At 51.0% G+C, this 21,181-nt stretch overlaps 1 protein-coding gene across 2 annotated transcripts in view; it reads right to left on the bottom strand.

Annotated features, from left to right (window-relative positions):
• Positions 1 to 10,735, bottom strand: part of AEBP2 (AE binding protein 2) — a 32,338-nt gene extending 21,603 nt beyond the window's left edge. For both annotated transcript variants that reach the window (XM_088457170.1, XM_088457171.1), the window contains exon 1: positions 10,287 to 10,735. In XM_088457170.1, the coding sequence (XP_088313296.1) occupies positions 10,287 to 10,678 (392 nt within the window). In that variant the 5' untranslated portion in view covers positions 10,679 to 10,735. The remainder of the gene's footprint in view (positions 1 to 10,286) is intronic.
• Between the last annotated feature and the right edge of the window lie 10,446 nt (positions 10,736 to 21,181).

Here is a 21,181-nt window from a genome sequence, read left to right as displayed (position 1 = left end):
TGAACCATCTGTCGTTCCGATACGTCAGAATTTACCAAATCGCTCAAGATATCGTCTAGTGTGTAGGGGCCTTAAGCCTATCAACAGCAATAAACAAGATGGACTGCAAACACTGACAGAAGGAGACCGAGGTGCCCATCCAATACGTGGTCCTGGCGGTCTGTAATCACTATATGGGACCAGAGGGTGATACTCGGGTGCCAGCCTGCAGGGGGTTACACACTGGGTTTACCAGCCTTGGGGGGAGATTATAGTGCGCTAGCTCATATCTCTGAGTCACAGGTATGCCAAGCTCTATTTAGCACTGGTGCTGAGGCAAATACTGTGTGGAGTTTGTACGTTCCACATGGGCTTCCACCAGGTGCTGCAGTTCCTCCCACAGTCCATTCACTAGTGCTGGATTTATATTAGTGTGTGTGAGTTTCCCTGGGGCATAATCTCTTATATAAGGGGTAATAAGTCTTTAATAGCAGAGCCAGCCATCGCCACACGCCGCCAGTCATCCATCGCCACACGCCACTAGAGTCATCCATCGCCACACGCAACTAGAGTCATCCATCGCCACACGCCGCCAGTCATCCATCGCCACACGCCACTAGAGTCATCCATCGCCACACGCCACTAGAGTCATCCATCGCCACACGCCACTAGAGTCATCCATCGCCACACGCCACTAGAGTCATCCATCGCCACACGCCACTAGAGTCATCCATCGCCACACGCCACTAGAGTCATCCATCGCCACACGCCGCCAGTCATCCATCGCCACACGCCACTAGAGGCATCCATCGCCACACGCCGCCAGAGGCATCCAATTCCACACGCCGCCAGAGCCATCCAATTCCACACGCCGCCAGAGCCATCCATCGCCACACGCCCCCAGTCATCAATCGCCACTAGAGTCATCCATCGCCACACGCCGCCAGGAGCCATCCATCGCCACACGCCGCCAGTCATCCATCGCCACACGCCACTAGAGTCATCCATCGCCACACGCCGCCAGTCATCCATCGCCACACGCCGCCAGAGGCATCCATCGCCACACACCGCCAGAGGCATCCAATTCCACACGCCGCCAGAGGCATCCAATTCCACACGCCGCCAGAGCCATCCATCGCCACACGCCCCCAGTCATCAATCGCCACTAGAGTCATCCATCGCCACACGCCGCCAGAGTCATCCATCGCCACACGCCGCCAGAGCCATCCATCGCCACACGCCGCCAGAGCCATCCATCGCCACACGCCGCCAGAGCCATCCATCGCCACACGCCGCCAGTCATCCATCGCCACACGCCACTAGAGTCATCCATCGCCACACGCCGCCAGTCATCCATCGCCACACGCCGCCAGAGGCATCCATCGCCACACACCGCCAGAGGCATCCAATTCCACACGCCGCCAGAGCCATCCATCGCCACACGCCCCCAGTCATCAATCGCCACTAGAGTCATCCATCGCCACACGCCGCCAGAGCCATCCATCGCCACACGCCGCCAGAGCCATCCATCGCCACACGCCGCCAGTCATCCATCGCCACACGCCGCCAGTCATCCATCGCCACACGCCGCCAGTCATCCATCGCCACACGCCGCCAGAGTCATCCATCGCCACACGCCGCCAGAGTCATCCATCGCCACACGCCGCCAGAGTCATCCATCGCCACACGCCGCCAGAGTCATCCATCGTCACACGCCGCCAGAGTCATCCATCGCCACACGCCGCCAGAGTCATCCATCGCCACACGCCGCCAGAGTCATCCATCGCCACACGCCGCCAGAGTCATCCATCGCCACACGCCGCCAGTCATCCATCGCCACACGCCGCCAGAGCCATCCATCGCCACACGCCGCCAGAGCCATCCATCGCCACACGCCGCCAGAGCCATCCATCGCCACACGCGGCATCTCCTTTATGGCAGCGCTCTTCATTCTCACCAGGTCATGTCGCTACGATGTATGTTACCTGCCTGGGGGTGCGGCCAGACCCCTCTTCCTATTGGCTGCACTAAGTTTAATATTGAAACCTCCAGGATAAACTATTTCCAGAGAGCCCTGCATCCGAGATCTGGTGCACCCCGCATACACTGCATCCGAGATCTGGTGCCCCCCGCATACACTGCATCCGAGACCTGGTGCCCCCCCGCATACCCTGCACCCGAGACCTGGTGCCCCCCCGCATACCCTACACCCGAGATCTGGTGCCCCCCCCCGCATACCCTACACCCGAGATCTGGTGCCCCCCCCCCGCATACCCTACACCCGAGATCTGGTGCCCCCCCCCCCGCATACCCTACACCCGAGATCTGGTGCCCCCCCTGCATACCCTACACCCAAAGATCTGGTGCCCCCCCCCCCGCATACCCTACACCCGAGACCTGGTGCCCCCCCGCATACCCTGCACCCGAGACCTGGTGCCCCCCCGCATACCCTGCACCCGAGACCTGGTGCCCCCCCGCATACCCTGCACCCGAGACCTGGTGCCCCCCCGCATACCCTGCACCTGAGATCTGGTGCCCCCCCTGCATACCCTACACCCGAGATCTGGTGCCCCCCCGCATACCCTACACCTGAGATCTGGTGCCCCCTGTATACCCTGCACCTGAGATCTGGTGCCCCCCCTGCATACCCTACACCTGAGATCTGGTGCCCCCTGTATACCCTGCACCTGAGATCTGGTGCCCCCTGCATCTGACATCTGGAGCCCCCGCTGCATACCCTGCACCCGAGATCTGGTGCCCCCTGCATACCCTGCACCTGAGATCTGGTGCCCCCCCTGCATACCCTCTGATGCTGCAGATAGCTGGGCGTTACAGGACCCATGGGGAGTGGTGACATATCCCACCCTATCCCCGCTGGTAAAGGTCACATTGGTCTATACAGGCGATGCACAGTCCCCGCAGCCTGGGAGGGGGATACGTTCCTCATCATCCAAAGTCTATTTACTTACAATGTACTGAAGCTACTTTGTGTCTCATACAGAGAAAAGATTGTGCCCAGCAGACGTGACATACGTAGGGACTATATCTGCACGCCAGTCCCATCTCTCACATCAGCCCCACAAGACCAATTAGTGCCTATGTGACTCGCTGTGTGTGATGGAGTAACGAACGCAATACGTTATGTAATTACATCATGGTCTGAGAGCATCTGATTCCTATATTATCCACCTCCGACACAGCCCCCTCATCCCGAATCCACGCTCTCCCATGCCCAGTATTGTATGGCCGAACTAGCACTCTAATCTACCCTGGCAATAAATAACCTGCCCCCGCTGTACTCTATATATCCCCAAATGACTGTATAACCTGCCCCCGCTGTGCTATATATCCCCATATTACTGTATAACCTGCCCCCGCTGTGCTATATATCCCCAAATTACTGTATAACCTGCCCCCGCTGTGCTATATATCCCCATATTACGGTATAATCTGCACCCACTGTGCTCTATATCCCCATATTACTGTATAACCTGCCCCCGCTGTGCTATACATGCCCATATTACTGTATAACCTGCTCCTGATGTGCTATATATCCCCATATTACTGTATAATCTGCTCCCGCTGTGCTATATATCCCCATATTACTCTATAACCTGCCACCGCTGTGCTATATATCCCCATATTACTGTATAATCTGCCCCCGCTGTGCTATACATCCCCATATTACTGTATAACCTGCCCCCGCTGTGCTATACATGCCCATATTACTGTATAACCTGCCCCCGCTGTGCTATATATCCCCATATTACTGTATAACCTGCCCCCGCTGTGCTATATATCCCCATATTACTGTATAATCTGCCCCCCGCTGTGCTATATATCCCCATATTACTGTATAATCTGCCCCCGCTGTGCTATATATCCCCATATTACTGTATAACCTGCACCCACTGTGCTATATATCCCCATATTACTGTATAACCTGCACCCTCTGTGCTAAATATCCCCATATTACTGTATAATCTGCTCCTGATGTGCTATATATCCCCATATTACTGTATAACCCGCCCCCGCTGTGCTATATATCCCCATATTACTGTATAATCTGCTCCTGATGTGCTATATATCCCCATATTACTGTATAACCTGCCCCCGCTGTGCTACATATCCCCATATTACTGTATAACCTGCCCCCGCTGTGCTACATATCCCCATATTACTGTATAACCTGCCCCCGCTGTGCTATATATCCCCATATTACTGTATAACCTGCCCCCGCTGTGCTATATATCCCCATATTACTGTATAACCTGCCCCCGCTGTGCTATATATCCCCATATTACTGTATAATCTGCCCCCGCTGTGCTATATATCCCCATATTACTGTATAACCTGCCCCCGCTGTGCTATACATCCCCATATTACTGTATAACCTGCCCCCGCTGTGCTACATATCCCCATATTACTGTATAACCTGCCCCCGCTGTGCTATATATCCCCATATTACTGTATAACCTGCCCCCGCTGTGCTATATATCCCCATATTACTGTATAATCTGCCCCCGCTGTGCTATATATCCCCATATTACTGTATAATCTGCCCCCGCTGTGCTATATATCCCCATATTACTGTATAATCTGCCCCCGCTGTGCTATATATCCCCATATTACTGTATAACCTGCCCCCGCTGTGCTATATATCCCCATATTACTGTATAATCTGCTCCCGCTGTGCTATATATCCCCATATTACTGTATAATCTGCACCCACTGTGCTATATATCCCCATATTACTGTATAATCTGCACCCACTGTGCTATACATCCCCATATTACTGTATAACCTGCCCCCGCTGTGCTATACATCCCCATATTACTGTATAACCTGCCCCCGCTGTGCTATATATCCCCATATTACTGTATAACCTGCACCCACTGTGCTATATATCCCCATATTACTGTATAATCTGCACCCACTGTGCTATATATCCCCATATTACTGTATAACCTGCCCCCGCTGTGCTACATATCCCCATATTACTGTATAATCTGCTCCCGCTGTGCTCTATATCCCCATATTACTGTATAATATGCTCACACTGTGCTATATATCCCCATATTACAGTATAACCTGCCCCCGCTGTGCTATATATCCCCATATTACTGTATAACCTGCCCCCGCTGTGCTATATATCCCCATATTACTGTATAACCTGCTGTGCTCTATATCCCCATATTACTGTATAACCTGCTCCCACTGTGCTATATATCCCCATATTACTGTATAATATGCTCACACTGTGCTATATATCCCCATATTACTGTATAACCTGCCCCCGCTGTGCTATATATCCCCATATTACTGTATAACCTGCCCCCGCTGTGCTATATATCCCCATATTACTGTATAACCTGCCCCCGCTGTACTATATATCCCCATATTACTGTATAACCTGCCCCCGCTGTGCTATATATCCCCAAATTACTGTATAACCTGCCCCCGCTGTGCTATATATCTCCATATTACTGTATAATCTGCTCCTGATGTGCTATATATCCCCATATTACTGTATAATCTGCCCCCGCTGTGCTATACATCCCCATATTACTGTATAATCTGCCCCCGCTGTGCTATACATCCCCATATTACGGTAAAACCTGCCCCCGCTGTGCTATATATCCCCATATTACTGTATAATCTGCACCCGCTGTGCTATATATCCCCATATTACTGTATAATCTGCTCCCGCTGTGCTATATATCCCCATATTACTGTATAACCTGCCCCCGCTGTGCTATATATCCCCATATTACTGTATAATCTGCCCCCGCTGTGCTATATATCCCCATATTACTGTATAACCTGCTCCCACTGTGCTATATATCCCCATATTACTGTATAACCTGCCCCCGCTGTGCTATATATCCCCATATTACTGTATAATCTGCACCCACTGTGCTATATATCCCCATATTACTGTATAACCTGCCCCCGCTGTGCTATATATCCCCATATTACTGTATAATCTGCCCCCGCTGTGCTATATATCCCCATATTACTGTATAACCTGCTCCCACTGTGCTATATATCCCCATATTACTGTATAACCTGCCACCGCTGTGCTATATATCTCCATATTACTGTATAATCTGCTCCTGATGTGCTATATATCCCCATATTACTGTATAATCTGCCCCCGCTGTGCTATACATCCCCATATTACTGTATAACCTGCCCCCGCTGTGCTATATATCCCCATATTACTGTATAATCTGCCCCCGCTGTGCTATATATCCCCATATTACTGTATAATCTGCCCCCGCTGTGCTATATATCCCCATATTACTGTATAATCTGCCCCCGCTGTGCTATACATCCCCATATTACTGTATAATCTGCCCCCGCTGTGCTATATATCCCCATATTACTGTATAATCTGCCCCCGCTGTGCTATATATCCCCATATTACTGTATAACCTGCCACCGCTGTGCTACATATCCCCATATTACTGTATAACCTACCCCCGCTGTGCTATATATCCCCATATTACTGTATAACCTGCCCCCGCTGTGCTATATATCCCCATATTACTGTATAACCTGCCCCCGCTGTGCTATATATCCCCATATTACTGTATAATCTGCCCCCGCTGTGCTATATATCCCCATATTACTGTATAACCTGCACCCACTGTGCTATATATCCCCATATTACTGTATAATCTGCACCCACTGTGCTATATATCCCCATATTACTGTATAATCTGCTCCCGCTGTGCTATATATCCCCATATTACTGTATAATCTGCTCCCGCTGTGCTCTATATCCCCATATTACTGTATAACCTGCCCCCGCTGTGCTATATATCCCCATATTACTGTATAATCTGCTCCCGCTGTGCTATATATCCCCATATTACTGTATAATCTGCCCCCGCTGTGCTATATATCCCCATATTACTGTATAATCTGCCCCCGCTGTGCTATACATCCCCATATTACTGTATAACCTGCCCCCGCTGTGCTATATATCCCCATATTCCTGTATAACCTGCCCCCGCTGTGCTATATATCCCCATATTACTGTATAATCTGCCCCCGCTGTGCTATATATCCCCATATTACTGTATAACCTGCTCCCGTGATATATAATATCCCCATATTACTGTATAACCTGCTCCCGTGATATATAATATCCCCATATTACTGTATAACCTGCTCCCGTGATATATAATATCCCCCATATTACTGTATAACCTGCACCCATGATATATAATATCCCCATATTACTGTATAACCTGCACCCATGATATATAATATCCCCATATTACTGTATAATCTGCACCCATGATATACCCTCATATTGCTGACACTTATGACCCACCCCTTCCCCAGCGTTCCTTCTCCTGTGACACTATTACCCCCCCACATGACACTATTAGGACCGCCCCCCCATATGACACTATTAGGATCTCCCCCCATACGACACTATTATGATCCCCCCCCATATGACACTATTATGATCCCCCCACACTTTCCCCCGGTGACACTATGATCCCCCTCCATTCCCCCATGACACTTATTATCCCCCACACTTTCCCCAGTGACACTATTATGACCCCCCCATTCCCCCATGACAGTATTATGATCCCCCCCAAACACTTTCCCCGGTGACACTATGATCCCCTCCATGACACTATTATGATCCCCCCCATGACACTTTCCCCGGTGACACTATGATCCCCCACACACTTTCCCCGGTGACACTATGATCCCCCCATGACACTATCATGATTCCCCCCCCCATTCCCCTATGACCCTATAATCCCCCCCCCATTCCCCCATGACACTTATTATCCCCCCCATTCCCCCATGACACTTATTATCCCGCACTTTCTACAGTGAAACTATTATGATCCCCCCCACCCCCCTGACAATAGTATGACCCCCCCCATAACACTATTATGATCCCCCCACACATTTTACCTGGTGACACTTATCCCCCCATGACACTATTATCCCCCCAGGACACTATTATGATCCCACCCCCATGACACTATTATGATTCTTTCCCCTATGACCCTATTATCCCCCCATTGCCCCATGACACTTATTATCCCCCACACTTTCCCCGGTGACACTATTATGATCCCCCCCATAACACTATTATGATCGCCCCACACACTTTCCACGGTGACACTATGATCCCCCCCACCTTCCCCAATGACACTATTATGATTCCCCCCACCTTCCCCAGTGACACTATTATAATTCCCCCCCATGACACTTATGACTCCCCCATAACACTATTTGATACTATTATCCCTCCCCCACCTTCCCCAGTGACACTATTATGATCCCCCCCATATGACACTATTATGATCCCCCCATATGACACTATTATGATCCCCCCCATATGACACTATTATGATTCTCCCCCCCATATGACACTATTATGATCCCCTTCCCCCATATGACACTATTATGATCCCCCCACACTTTCCCCGATGACACTATGATCCCCCTCCATTCCCCCATGACACTATTATCCCCCACACTTTCCCCAGTGACACTATTATGATCCCCCCCATATGACGCTATTATGATCCCCCCCCCATATGATGCTATTATGATCCCCCCCATATGACGCTATTATGATCCCCCCCATATGACGCTATTATGATCCCCCCCATATGACGCTATAATGATCCCCCCCCATATGACGCTATAATGATCCCCCCCATATGACACTATAATGATCCCCCCCATATGACACTATAATGATCCCCCCCATGACACTATAATGATCCCCCCCCATATGACACTATTATGATCCCCCCCATATGACACTATAATGATCCCCCCATATGACACTATTATGATCCCCCCCATATGACACTATTATGATCCCCCCCATATGACACTATTATGATCCCCCCTCCTCCTCCCCATGATACTATTATGATCCCCCCCATATGACACTATTATGATCCCCCCCATATGACACTATTATGATCCCCCCCATATGACACTATTATGATCCCCCCCATATGACACTATTATGATCCCCCCATATGACACTATTATGATCCCCCCCATATGACACTATTATGATCCCCCCCATATGACACTATTATGATCCCCCCCATATGACACTATTATGATCCCCCCCCATATGACACTATTATGATCCCCCCCCATATGACACTATTATGATCCCTCCTCCTCCTCCCCATGATACTATTATGATCCCCCCCATATGACACTATTATGATTCTCCCCCCCATATGACACTATTATGATCCCCCCCCCATATGACACTATTATGATCCCCCCCATATGACACTATAATGATCCCCCCATATGACACTATAATGATCCCCTCCATATGACACTATAATGATCCCCCCCATATGACACTATAATGATCCCCCCCCATATGACACTATAATGATCCCCCCCCCATATGACACTATAATGATCCCCCCCCCATATGACACTATAATGATCCCCCCCCCATATGACACTATAATGATCCCCCCCCATATGACACTATAATGATCCCCCCATATGACATTTTTATGATCCCCCCCATATGACACTATAATGACCCCCCCCATATGACACTATAATGATCCCCCCCCCATATGACACTATAATGATCCCCCCCCCATATGACACTATTATGATCCCCCCCCATATGACACTATAATGATCCCCCCCCCCATATGACACTATAATGATCCCCCCCCCATATGACACTATAATAATCCCCCCCCCATATGACACTATAATAATCCCCCCCCATATGACACTATTATGATCCCCCCCCCATATGACACTATAATGATCCCCCCCCATATGACACTATAATGACCCCCCCCATATGACACTATAATGACCCCCCCCATATGACACTATAATGACCCCCCCCATATGACACTATAATGATCCCCCCCCCATATGACACTATAATGATCCCCCCCCCATATGACACTATAATGACCCCCCCATATGACACTATAATGATCCCCCCCCATATGACGCTATAATGATCCCCCCCATATGACACTATAATGATCCCCCCCATATGACATTTTTATGATCCCCCCCCATATGACACTATAATGATCCCCCCCCATATGACACTATAATGACCCCCCCCATATGACACTATAATGATCCCCCCCCCATATGACACTATAATGACCCCCCCCATATGACACTATAATGATCCCCCCCCCATATGACACTATAATGATCCCCCCCCCATATGACACTATAATGATCCCCCCCCCATATGACACTATAATGATCCCCCTCCTCCCCCCCCGGGCCCCCCTGACCTGTCCTCGGAGTCCATGCGGCTGAGCGGTTCCCCCTCGGATGACCCCTCCAGGCTGGTTCTCCGGCCGGACTTGCTGGAGCTGCAGTAGCCGTCATCCCCCGCCGAGCTGCTGGATGTGCTGCTGGCCGCCCCGCTCCCCGGCCCGGGCCCGTCCTCCTGCCGGCTCTTCCCTCCGTCACCGTCCAGGCTGCTCCCGGCCGGGCTGTCCGAGCGCTCCGACACCCCGCTGCTCTCCTCATCCTCCTCCTCATCGTCCGCTTCCTCCTCCTCCTCCTCCGGCTCCACTCTCCCGGCCACCGGCTCCTCCGCGCGGGGCTCCGGGGCTGCGGCCTGAGCGGGGCCGGGACTCCCGGGGGCCGGGGGCTGAGGCTCGGTGCTAGCGGCGGCCATGTCTGTCTGTCTGCTGCTGCTGCCTGAGGGTGACGTCAGCGGGGAGGGGCGGGCTCACGGGAGGGGAGGGGCGGGGATAGTAGAGCCACTAGGCGGAGTCATATTGGGGATCTCTATGGTGAGAGACGATACAGGATGGGACATCGAAAGAAAACATTGTAAGTACCGATGTTTTTATCATTAGATACAAAACATTGTTTAACCCTAAGCATTGGTTCTCTAACATCGATGTTATCCGATGTTTTTGTTTTTTTTAAGTAAATTGGTGACTTAAACTTATAATACACAGAATATAACCCTCAGCGCTGTCAGAGAGCTGCTGGTATATAGGGGATGTATACAGCAATAAGACAATGATAGAGACAGGAATACCAGCACTACTAAGTATGAGACAGGTCACACAGATAACAATGTACAGCTCATATCACAGTACAGAACATGTCATACATGGTAACAATCCTAATGCTGCATAGTAAGTACATACAATAGGTTACTATAATAGCCACATGTCAGTATAGATGAACCATGCTGGTAATTCCTTAATGGATGCTCTTTCCATATAAAGACACAGTGGGCCTGATTCAGAGCCCTCCTACCTAAAATTGGAGCGGCCTCCTGGCCGCTCGCATAGCTGTGGGTAGCTTATGCGAGCGGCCAAAAAGATGGTTGCGATGGTCAAGACTATCGCGACCATCGGGCTTGCGACGAGACCCTTGCGGTAGGGTCTCCTCTGCCGCAAGCCCGCAGTGCTTCTGGCTCTATCAGAGCCAAAATAACTCCCACTGACTTCACTAGTGATGTCAGTGGGGCCGGACCCAGACGGTAGGAGTTCCCATGGGGACGCCTCCGTCTGGGCAGCCACACCCCCGGTACGCCCACCAAAGGGGGTGAGCTGTCAATCACCATCGACAGCATGCCCCCTTTGGTGCAAGACCCCGTCGCTCGCCGGGTCTCGCGCATGCGCACGACGGAGCAGCCTCCGTCATGCGCATTTGGGTAACAACGACCCGCTTGCGAGCGTACAGCACTCGCGAGCGGGTCTGAATGAGACACAGTCATGTGCTGGCTGAAGAGGATGTATATGATTATAAATGTCCCTTAGGCGATACAATGACCGCTATGGATAATGGCGCTAATCACAGTCCTTGGCGACATGCAGCAGCCGATGCAGAGATTCTCAGGGCTGACGTGTGACACCGGAAAATGGCTGACACCAGAGTACACAGGGATCTGATGCAGTCTTACACATATAATACTGTGATTCCCAAAATGTGCGCGTGGTACCCTGGGGCAGGGGCACCGAGGGGGGGAGTGGGTACAAATTACCCGGGCCCAGGCTTGCTGCAGGGGTCCGGCCCCACTCCCCCCCCCACCCTCTTACATCACACGGTGCTGTGTGCTGGGCTGGCTGAGAAGCAGCTGCAGCAGTCTCCTACACTTTGCGTATGGGGGGAGCGATCAAGCTAATCGCGCCCCCAACTGGTTATGCGCCGGGCTGAAGGGGCTCACTGCAGCCCCCTCACCAGTGCGAGTAGCGCTCCAAAACTGTGTTTTTTTTCTTACATAAGCGGCGTAGCCACGCAGCCCACAATTAGCCAACGCCCCCTTTTTTTACCGGGGCACGACGCAGCTTTCGACGGGCTGCCCTGGGTGCCTCAGGTTGGGAGTCCAGCACCAAATCACATTATTTATGTCAATGTAAATATGAGGACAAACAAAAGCACAAACCTGTCACCACCACATAACTGACCCTAAAGCTGAATAGACACACACATACACATACACACATACACACACAGACACATACACACATACACACACAGACACATAAGCTGGGTACACACGTACACACACATACACAAAGACAGACACACACGTAAGCTTGGTACACACAGACAGACACATACAGACACATACACACAGGCAGACAGACAGACACACACATACACACATACAGACAGACACACACATACACCCAGACACACACACCCACACACACACACACACACACACATACACCGACACATACACCCAGACACACACACACACTGACAGACACACACACAGACAGACACACACATACACCCAGACACACACACACACACCCAGACACACACATACACACACATACACCCAGACACATACACACAGACAGACACACACATACACACAGACAGACACACACACACACAGACACACACATACACCCAGACACACACACACCCAGACACACACACACATACACCCAGACACACACACACACTGACAGACACACACACACACTGACAGACACACACACAGACACACACCCAGACACACACACACACAGACAGACACACACATACACCCAGACACACACACACACCCAGACACATACACACAGACAGACACACACATACACACAGACAGACACACACCCAGACACACACATACACCCAGACACACACACACAGACACCCAGACACACACACACACACACCCAGACACACACACACACACACACACACACACACACATACACACAGACAGACACACACATACACACAGACAGACACACACCCAGACACACACATACACCCAGACACACACACACATACACCCAGACACACACACACAGACAGACAGACAGACAGACAGACAGACACACAGACAGACACACACAGACACACACACACACACATACACCCAGACACACACCCACATACACCCAGACACACACACACATACACCCAGACACACATACACACAGACACACACACAGACACAGACAGACAGACACATACACCCAGACACACACACACACCCAGACACATACACACAGACAGACACACACATACACACAGACAGACACACACCCAGACACACACATACACCCAGACACACACACACAGACACCCAGACACACACACACAGACACCCAGACACACACACACACACACACACACACACACACACCCAGACACATACACACAGACAGACACACACATACACACAGACAGACACACACCCAGACACACACATACACCCAGACACACACACACATACACCCAGACACACACACACAGACAGACAGACACACAGACAGACACACACAGACACACACACACACACATACACCCAGACACACACCCACATACACCCAGACACACACACACATACACCCAGACACACATACACACAGACACACACACAGACACAGACAGACAGACACACACGTAAACTGGGTACACACAAAGATCATCTGTCCAACCATCCAACTACTTGTTTGGTTGGAATGAATATCTGGTAAGGTATGATAGTAAATGACAATCAGCAATTTGCTCCCAAACGCCGGAAAAAGGACAAAAACTGTTGTATGAACAAATTGTTTAGATCAAACATTTAACAAACTTGTCTGACGCCATTTTCATCTGTTTTCTGGGATTTAGGAGCAAATTGCTGATCATCATTTACTCCCATACGTTACCAGATTTTGGGGCCCATTTATTAATGATCACATTTTGCAATGCGATCAGGGCATGCAGTACCGCCCCTGATCGCATTGCAAAATGCGATCCTATCTGCCGGATGTATTATCCGGGACATGCAGTGAGACGGGCTCTGAAAAGAGCCCGTCCCTGCGATGTCTCCGGAGGGCAGTCGGGGCTTCTGCGCATGCGCAGTCCCGCGGACTGCACATGAGCGGCGCCCATTGCCGGCGGAGGGATCTGGCAGATCCCTCCGCCGGCTGATATGCGGTAACTCCCCATAGGCTACAGCGGCTAACGCTATCTTAAGATAGCGTTAGCTGCTGGGGCCAATATCGGGAATGCTTCGCATTCCTGATATTGATACATTTGGCAGCATCGCATCCCCCATAGAAACCTATGGGGGAGGCGGCTGCCGGCGGCAATGGAGGGATCGCAGCAGGTATCAGAGATACATGTATATGCTGCGCTCCCTCCTTCATACATTCGGGGGATACTAAGTATTTGAGGTATACCCCGGAGAACTGGTGTTTTCGGGGAATTTACCTCAAATGCACTTTGATAAATGGGCCCCTTTCATTCCAACCAATCAACTAGTTGCTGGTTGGACAGAAAATCTTTATGTGTGTACCCAGCTTATGTGTGACATGTAGCACAATTTACTTCACTTTACTACAATTTTTTTTTCTGAATTTCTCAAAAACAAACTTTTAGCTTAGGGGGTCTGTGAAAGGAATTCTGATACTCTAGTGTGTGTGACGGAGGATTACACTATATACAGGCCAGCGGTGTGTGTGACGGAGGATTACACTATATACAGGCCAGCGGTGTGTGTGTGTGACGGAGGATTACACTATATACAGGCCAGCGGTGTGTGTGACGGAGGATTACACTATATACAGGCCAGCGGTGTGTGTGACGGAGGATTACACTATATACAGGCCAGCGGGGTGTGTGACGGAGGATTACACTATATACAGGCCAGCGGTGTGTGTGACGGAGGATTACACTATATACAGGCCAGCGGTGTGTGTGACGGAGGATTACACTATATACAGGCCAGCGGTGTGTGTGACGGAGGATTACACTATATACAGGCCAGGGGTGTGTGTGACGGAGGATTACACTGTATACAGGCCAGGGGTGTGTGTGACGGAGGATTACACTGTATACAGGCCAGGGGTGTGTGTGTGACGGAGGATTACACTGTATACAGGCCAGCGGTGTGTGTGACGGAGGATTACACTGTATACAGACCAGCGGTGTGTGTGACGGAGGATTACACTGTATACAGGCCAGGGGTGTGTGTGATGGAGGTTTACACTGTATACAGGCCAGCGGTGTGTGTGACGGAGGATTACACTATATACAGGCCAGGGGTGTGTGTGACGGAGGATTACACTATATACAGGCCAGCGGTGCGTGTGACGGAGGATTACACTATATACAGGCCAGCGGTGTGTGTGTGTGACGGAGGATTACACTATATACAGGCCAGCGGTGTGTGTGACGGAGGATTACACTATATACAGGCCAGCGGTGTGTGTGACGGAGGATTACACTATATACAGGCCAGCGGTATGTGTGACGGAGGATTACACTGTATACAGGCCAGCGGTGTGTGTGACGGAGGATTACACTGTATACAGGCCAGCGGTGTGTGTGACGGAGGATTACACTGTATACAGGCCAGCGGGGTGTGTGACGGAGGATTACACCGTATACAGGCCAGCGGGGTGTGTGACGGAGGATTACACCGTATACAGGCCAGGGCTGTGTGTGACGGAGGATTACACCGTATACAGGCCAGCGGTGTGTGTGACGGAGGATTACACCGTATACAGGCCAGCGGTGTGTGTGACGGAGGATTACACCGTATACAGGCCAGTGGTGTGTGTGACGGAGGATTACACCGTATACAGGCCAGCGGTGTGTGTGACGGAGGATTACACCGTATACAGGCCAGGGGTGTGTGTGACGGAGGATTACACCGTATACAGGCCAGGGGTGTGTGTGACGGAGGATTACACCGTATACAGGCCAGCGGTGTGTGTGACGGAGGATTACACCGTATACAGGCCAGGGGTGTGTGTGACGGAGGATTACACCGTATACAGGCCAGCGGTGTGTGTGACGGAGGATTACACTGTATACAGGCCTGGGGTGTGTGTGACGGAGGATTACACCGTATACAGGCCAGCGGTGTGTGTGACGGAGGATTACACCGTATACAGGCCAGCGGTGTGTGTGACGGAGGATTACACTGTATACAGGCCAGCGGTGTGTGTGTGTGACGGAGGATTACACTGTATACAGGCCAGCGGTGTGTGTGACGGAGGATTACACTATATACAGGCCAGGGGTGTGTGTGACGGAGGATTACACTGTATGCAGGCCAGGGGTGTGTGTGACGGAGGAATACACTATATACAGGCCAGGGGTCTGTGTGTGACGGAGGATTACACTATAATATACAGGCCAGGGGTGTGTGTGACGGAGGATTACACTGTATACAGGCCAGCGGGGTGTGTGACGCAGGATTACACTGTATAGAGGCCAGCGGTGTGTGTGACGGAGGATTACACTATATACAGGCCAGGGGTGTGTGTGACGGAGGGTTACACTGTATACAGGCCAGGGGTGTGTGTGACGGAGGGTTACACTGTATACAGGCCAGCGGTGTGTGTGACGGAGGATTACACTGTATACAGGCCAGCGGTGTGTGTGACGGAGGATTACACTGTATACAGGCCAGCGATGTGTGTGACGGAGGATTACACTGTATACAGGCCAGCGGGGTGTGTGACGGAGGATTACACTGTATACAGGCCAGGGGTGTGTGTGACGGAGGATTACACTATATACAGGCCAGCGGTGTGTGTGACGGAGGATTACACTGTATACAGGCCAGCGGTGTGTGTGTGTGACGGAGGATTACACCGTATACAGGCCAGCGGTGTGTGTGACGGAGGATTACACTGTATACAGGCCAGCGGTGCGTGTGACGGAGGATTACACTATATACAGGCCAGCGGTGTGTGTGACGGAGGATTACACTGTATACAGGCCAGCGGTGTGTGTGACGGAGGATTACACTATATACAGGCCAGCGGTGTGTGTGACGGAGGATTACACCGTATATAGGCCAGCGGTGTGTGTGACGGAGGATTACACTGTATACAGGCCAGCGGTGTGTGTGTGTGACGGAGGATTACACCGTATACAGGCCAGCGGTGTGTGTGACGGAGGATTACACTGTATACAGGCCAGCGGTGTGTGACGGAGGATTACACTATATACAGGCCAGGGGTGTGTGTGACGGAGGATTACACTGTATGCAGACCAGCGGTGTGTGTGACGGAGGATTACACTATATACAGGCCAGCGGTGTGTGTGAGGGAGGATTACACTGTATACAGGCCAGCGGTGTGTGTGACGGAGGATTACACTGTATACAGGCCAGGGGTGTGTGTGACGGAGGATTACACCGTATACAGGCCAGCGGTGTGTGTGACGGAGGATTACACTGTATACAGGCCAGCGGTGCGTGTGACGGAGGATTACACTGTATACAGGCCAGCGGTGCGTGTGACGGAGGATTACACTATATACAGGCCAGCGGTGTGTGTGACGGAGGATTACACTGTATACAGGCCAGCGGTGTGTGTGACGGAGGATTACACTATATACAGGCCAGCGGTGTGTGTGACGGAGGATTACACCGTATACAGGCCAGCGGTGTGTGTGACGGAGGATTACACTGTATACAGGCCAGCGGTGTGTGTGTGTGACGGAGGATTACACCGTATACAGGCCAGCGGTGTGTGTGACGGAGGATTACACTGTATACAGGCCAGCGGTGTGTGACGGAGGATTACACTATATACAGGCCAGGGGTGTGTGTGACGGAGGATTACACTGTATGCAGACCAGCGGTGTGTGTGACGGAGGATTACACTATATACAGGCCAGCGGTGTGTGTGAGGGAGGATTACACTGTATACAGGCCAGCGGTGTGTGTGACGGAGGATTACACTGTATACAGGCCAGGGGTGTGTGTGACGGAGGATTACACCGTATACAGGCCAGCGGTGTGTGTGACGGAGGATTACACCGTATACAGGCCAGGGGTGTGTGTGACGGAGGATTACACCGTATACAGGCCAGGGGTTTGTGACGGAGGATTACACCGTATACAGGCCAGCGGTGCGTGTGACGGAGGATTACACTATATACAGGCCAGCGGTGTGTGTGACGGAGGATTACACTGTATACAGGCCAGCGGTGTGTGTGACGGAGGATTACACTATATACAGGCCAGCGGTGTGTGTGACGGAGGATTACACTGTATACAGGCCAGCGGTGTGTGTGACGGAGGATTACACTGTATAGAGGCCAGCGGTGTGTGTGACGGAGGATTACACTATATACAGGCCAGCGGTGTGTGTGACGGAGGATTACACTATATACAGGTAGAGGTTGAGAATTACGCCCATATGGGTAAAGGCAGCTGTTGTTTCTGCTTCATGCCTGCTATGTTCCCATCATGGCTCCCCAGGAATGTACTATGCCACGTCATTTATACATAACCAATACCAGCACCTGGAAGCGGCAATCACCAGCAGAGGCGCCCGCGTACCTGCTCTGTCCTTCTGCTCGGAAATGGACAGATTGAGCACTGCATCCTTGGATTCATCAGGGTGGACGATCAGTAGTAAATGGTTGTTTGGATGTATTACACCATTACAGGTATTTCTATGGTATATATACACAGTATCACTTATGGTGAGGATACATGTTACATCGCTGGGAGAGAACGCTTCATCCGCGATCTACACTACATACTAAAGGTGTCATCTGACCACGTGCACTTACGCTGCCGGCATCAGGTGCGCTGGGTCTTGAATGCATCGCATCCTTGTTGATGACAGCGTGGGCCTGCTCGCCCCATTCCCATCCTCTCTCCTGGACTTTGCTGTGGACACTAAGTTCAGGGCCGTCAAGAGTTTTGTCAGGTCCAGGTACTGGGAGGGAATTGCTCAGGACAGGGGGCTCCTCCCACTACGTGTGGCCTCGCCCGTGTAGAAGCGCAGCGGCACATTGGGCAGTAAGAAAGAGCAGACTACTGCCAGAGATAGGGGGCAGAGCAGTGGGGGCTGATTATGACCCCGGGCTCCCGCAGGACCACTCCACCCGGGTAAGTATAACACGCTCGCCCTCGCTCTCTACGCCCTGACAGTACGCACTGTACCTGGCCTCTCTTCTGGGCCAGGGGGCCGCTTGGCCCTCCCAAATACACCGATTAATGAGGGTAGACCTGGGAAGCATCAAATTGTACATGGTCTTTAATGGGCATATCGAACAATAAAATCCTATTACGCATTTCTCTGGCCAGACGCAAGACGCTCTCCACTCTCACCCCAATACGGAACAACCTGAATTTTGTACCTGGACACACCCTACTCATTTTATTATTTATAAAATAAAAGCATTAGAAAGGGGCGAGCACCACGCTAACCACAGAGAGAAGATACTTCCAGCTCCCCGATACCTCTGGAGGCGATCTGCTATCACACTGTGTACTATGATGGCGGTTACTTATACAGCGCACACATATTACACAGCGCGTTACAGAGAACACATCTCTCACATCAGTCCCTGCCCCAGTGAGCTTACACTCCATATTCCATAATCACACACATATATACACTAGGGTTAATGGTTTTCAGAAGCCAATTAAGCTCCCAGTATGAGTTGGAGTGTGGGAGAAAGCAGAACACTCAGAGGAAACCCACACAAACATGGGGAGAACATGCAAACTCCACACATATAAGGACTTTGGTCCGGAATTGAACTAATTAACGCAGACATGTGAGACAGTAATGCTGGCCACTACCCCAACTGTGCTGCCCATGTAACCCCACAGACCCTAAAAAGGAGCAAAAGTGGGAAGGCATGGCAGGCATGCTTTACTATACACCCCCCACCCCATACACACACACCTATATCTAAAATCTAACAGAGACTCCTAAGATGACACGTAAATTGTACAACTATAATGCCAAATAACCAGGTAAGACTCACGTACGTCCTCTTAAGACCTTTTCTTCGAACTCCATAGGAGACCCAGGCTTAGGACATAGGTATAGGTGGAGCAGGAGGAGTTAAATAGTTAAGCTTATTTTCCCAGCAGCCCCAGCTCCTCCCCCCCCCCCCCCCCCGGCAGGACAGTTACTGTAAGTTAGCAGCCCAAGGCAGGAGTGAGGGAGAGGAAAGGGAAGAGCGTCGTACACAGACTGCGCCAAACACCCTGAGACGCTAACGGAGGACTGGAATTAGAGCAAGAGACCCTGCCAGCACGGTGCGTCAGGGTGGGCACAGCCTGTGTCCCCTCTCTTCTTCTACACAATCCATAGGGGGCACAGGCTTAGACCATGGGACATCCCAAAGCTATCCCATTACGGGAGGGGACGTGCCGGCGCTGTGCTGAATACCCCTTCAGCCAAAGCAGCGGCAGCGAAGGTGTCAAATGAACAGAAACGGAAAATAAAGCATGGGCGGAGGACCATAGGAACTGCTCAGCCGAGGCATCTCTGGCGAGCCAAAAGGAAGCGCTTAGGTGATCCAATGTGACATATACGTGTGGCCAATTCCTGGACACAATTTGCAACATAAGTTTTGGATAAAAATAAGCAACAAATGTAATTCAATGTAATACTGAATGTGTTATAAGTGAAATTAATATTAGATGACCACCAAATAATGATATCAAAATAAATGGAAAATATAAATAATAAAAATAAATATAAAGGGGGAGGGGAGGACTGCGATGGCAGCACACTGTGGGATCGGGAGAATCCGCTCTCCATACCCCCAGTGCAGGGAGCAGCGTCTGCAGCCCGGGCTGAGCCCTGTGAATGTTGGAGTCCCGCAGGGCTGTGTATTCATTGTTCACCCATGATTGTGCGTCTCTGTCTCGGTCTGTTAAATTCGCAGACGCCATCACTATCGTTGGTCTAATAACTGCCGGGGATGA

Source organism: Taudactylus pleione, unplaced genomic scaffold (assembly GCF_031769625.1).
Source record: "Taudactylus pleione unplaced genomic scaffold, aTauple2 ptg000743l, whole genome shotgun sequence".
NCBI lineage: Eukaryota > Metazoa > Chordata > Amphibia > Anura > Myobatrachidae > Taudactylus > Taudactylus pleione.
Note: the sequence above shows the minus strand (reverse complement) of the source record. Positions and strands in the feature narration are given on the sequence as shown.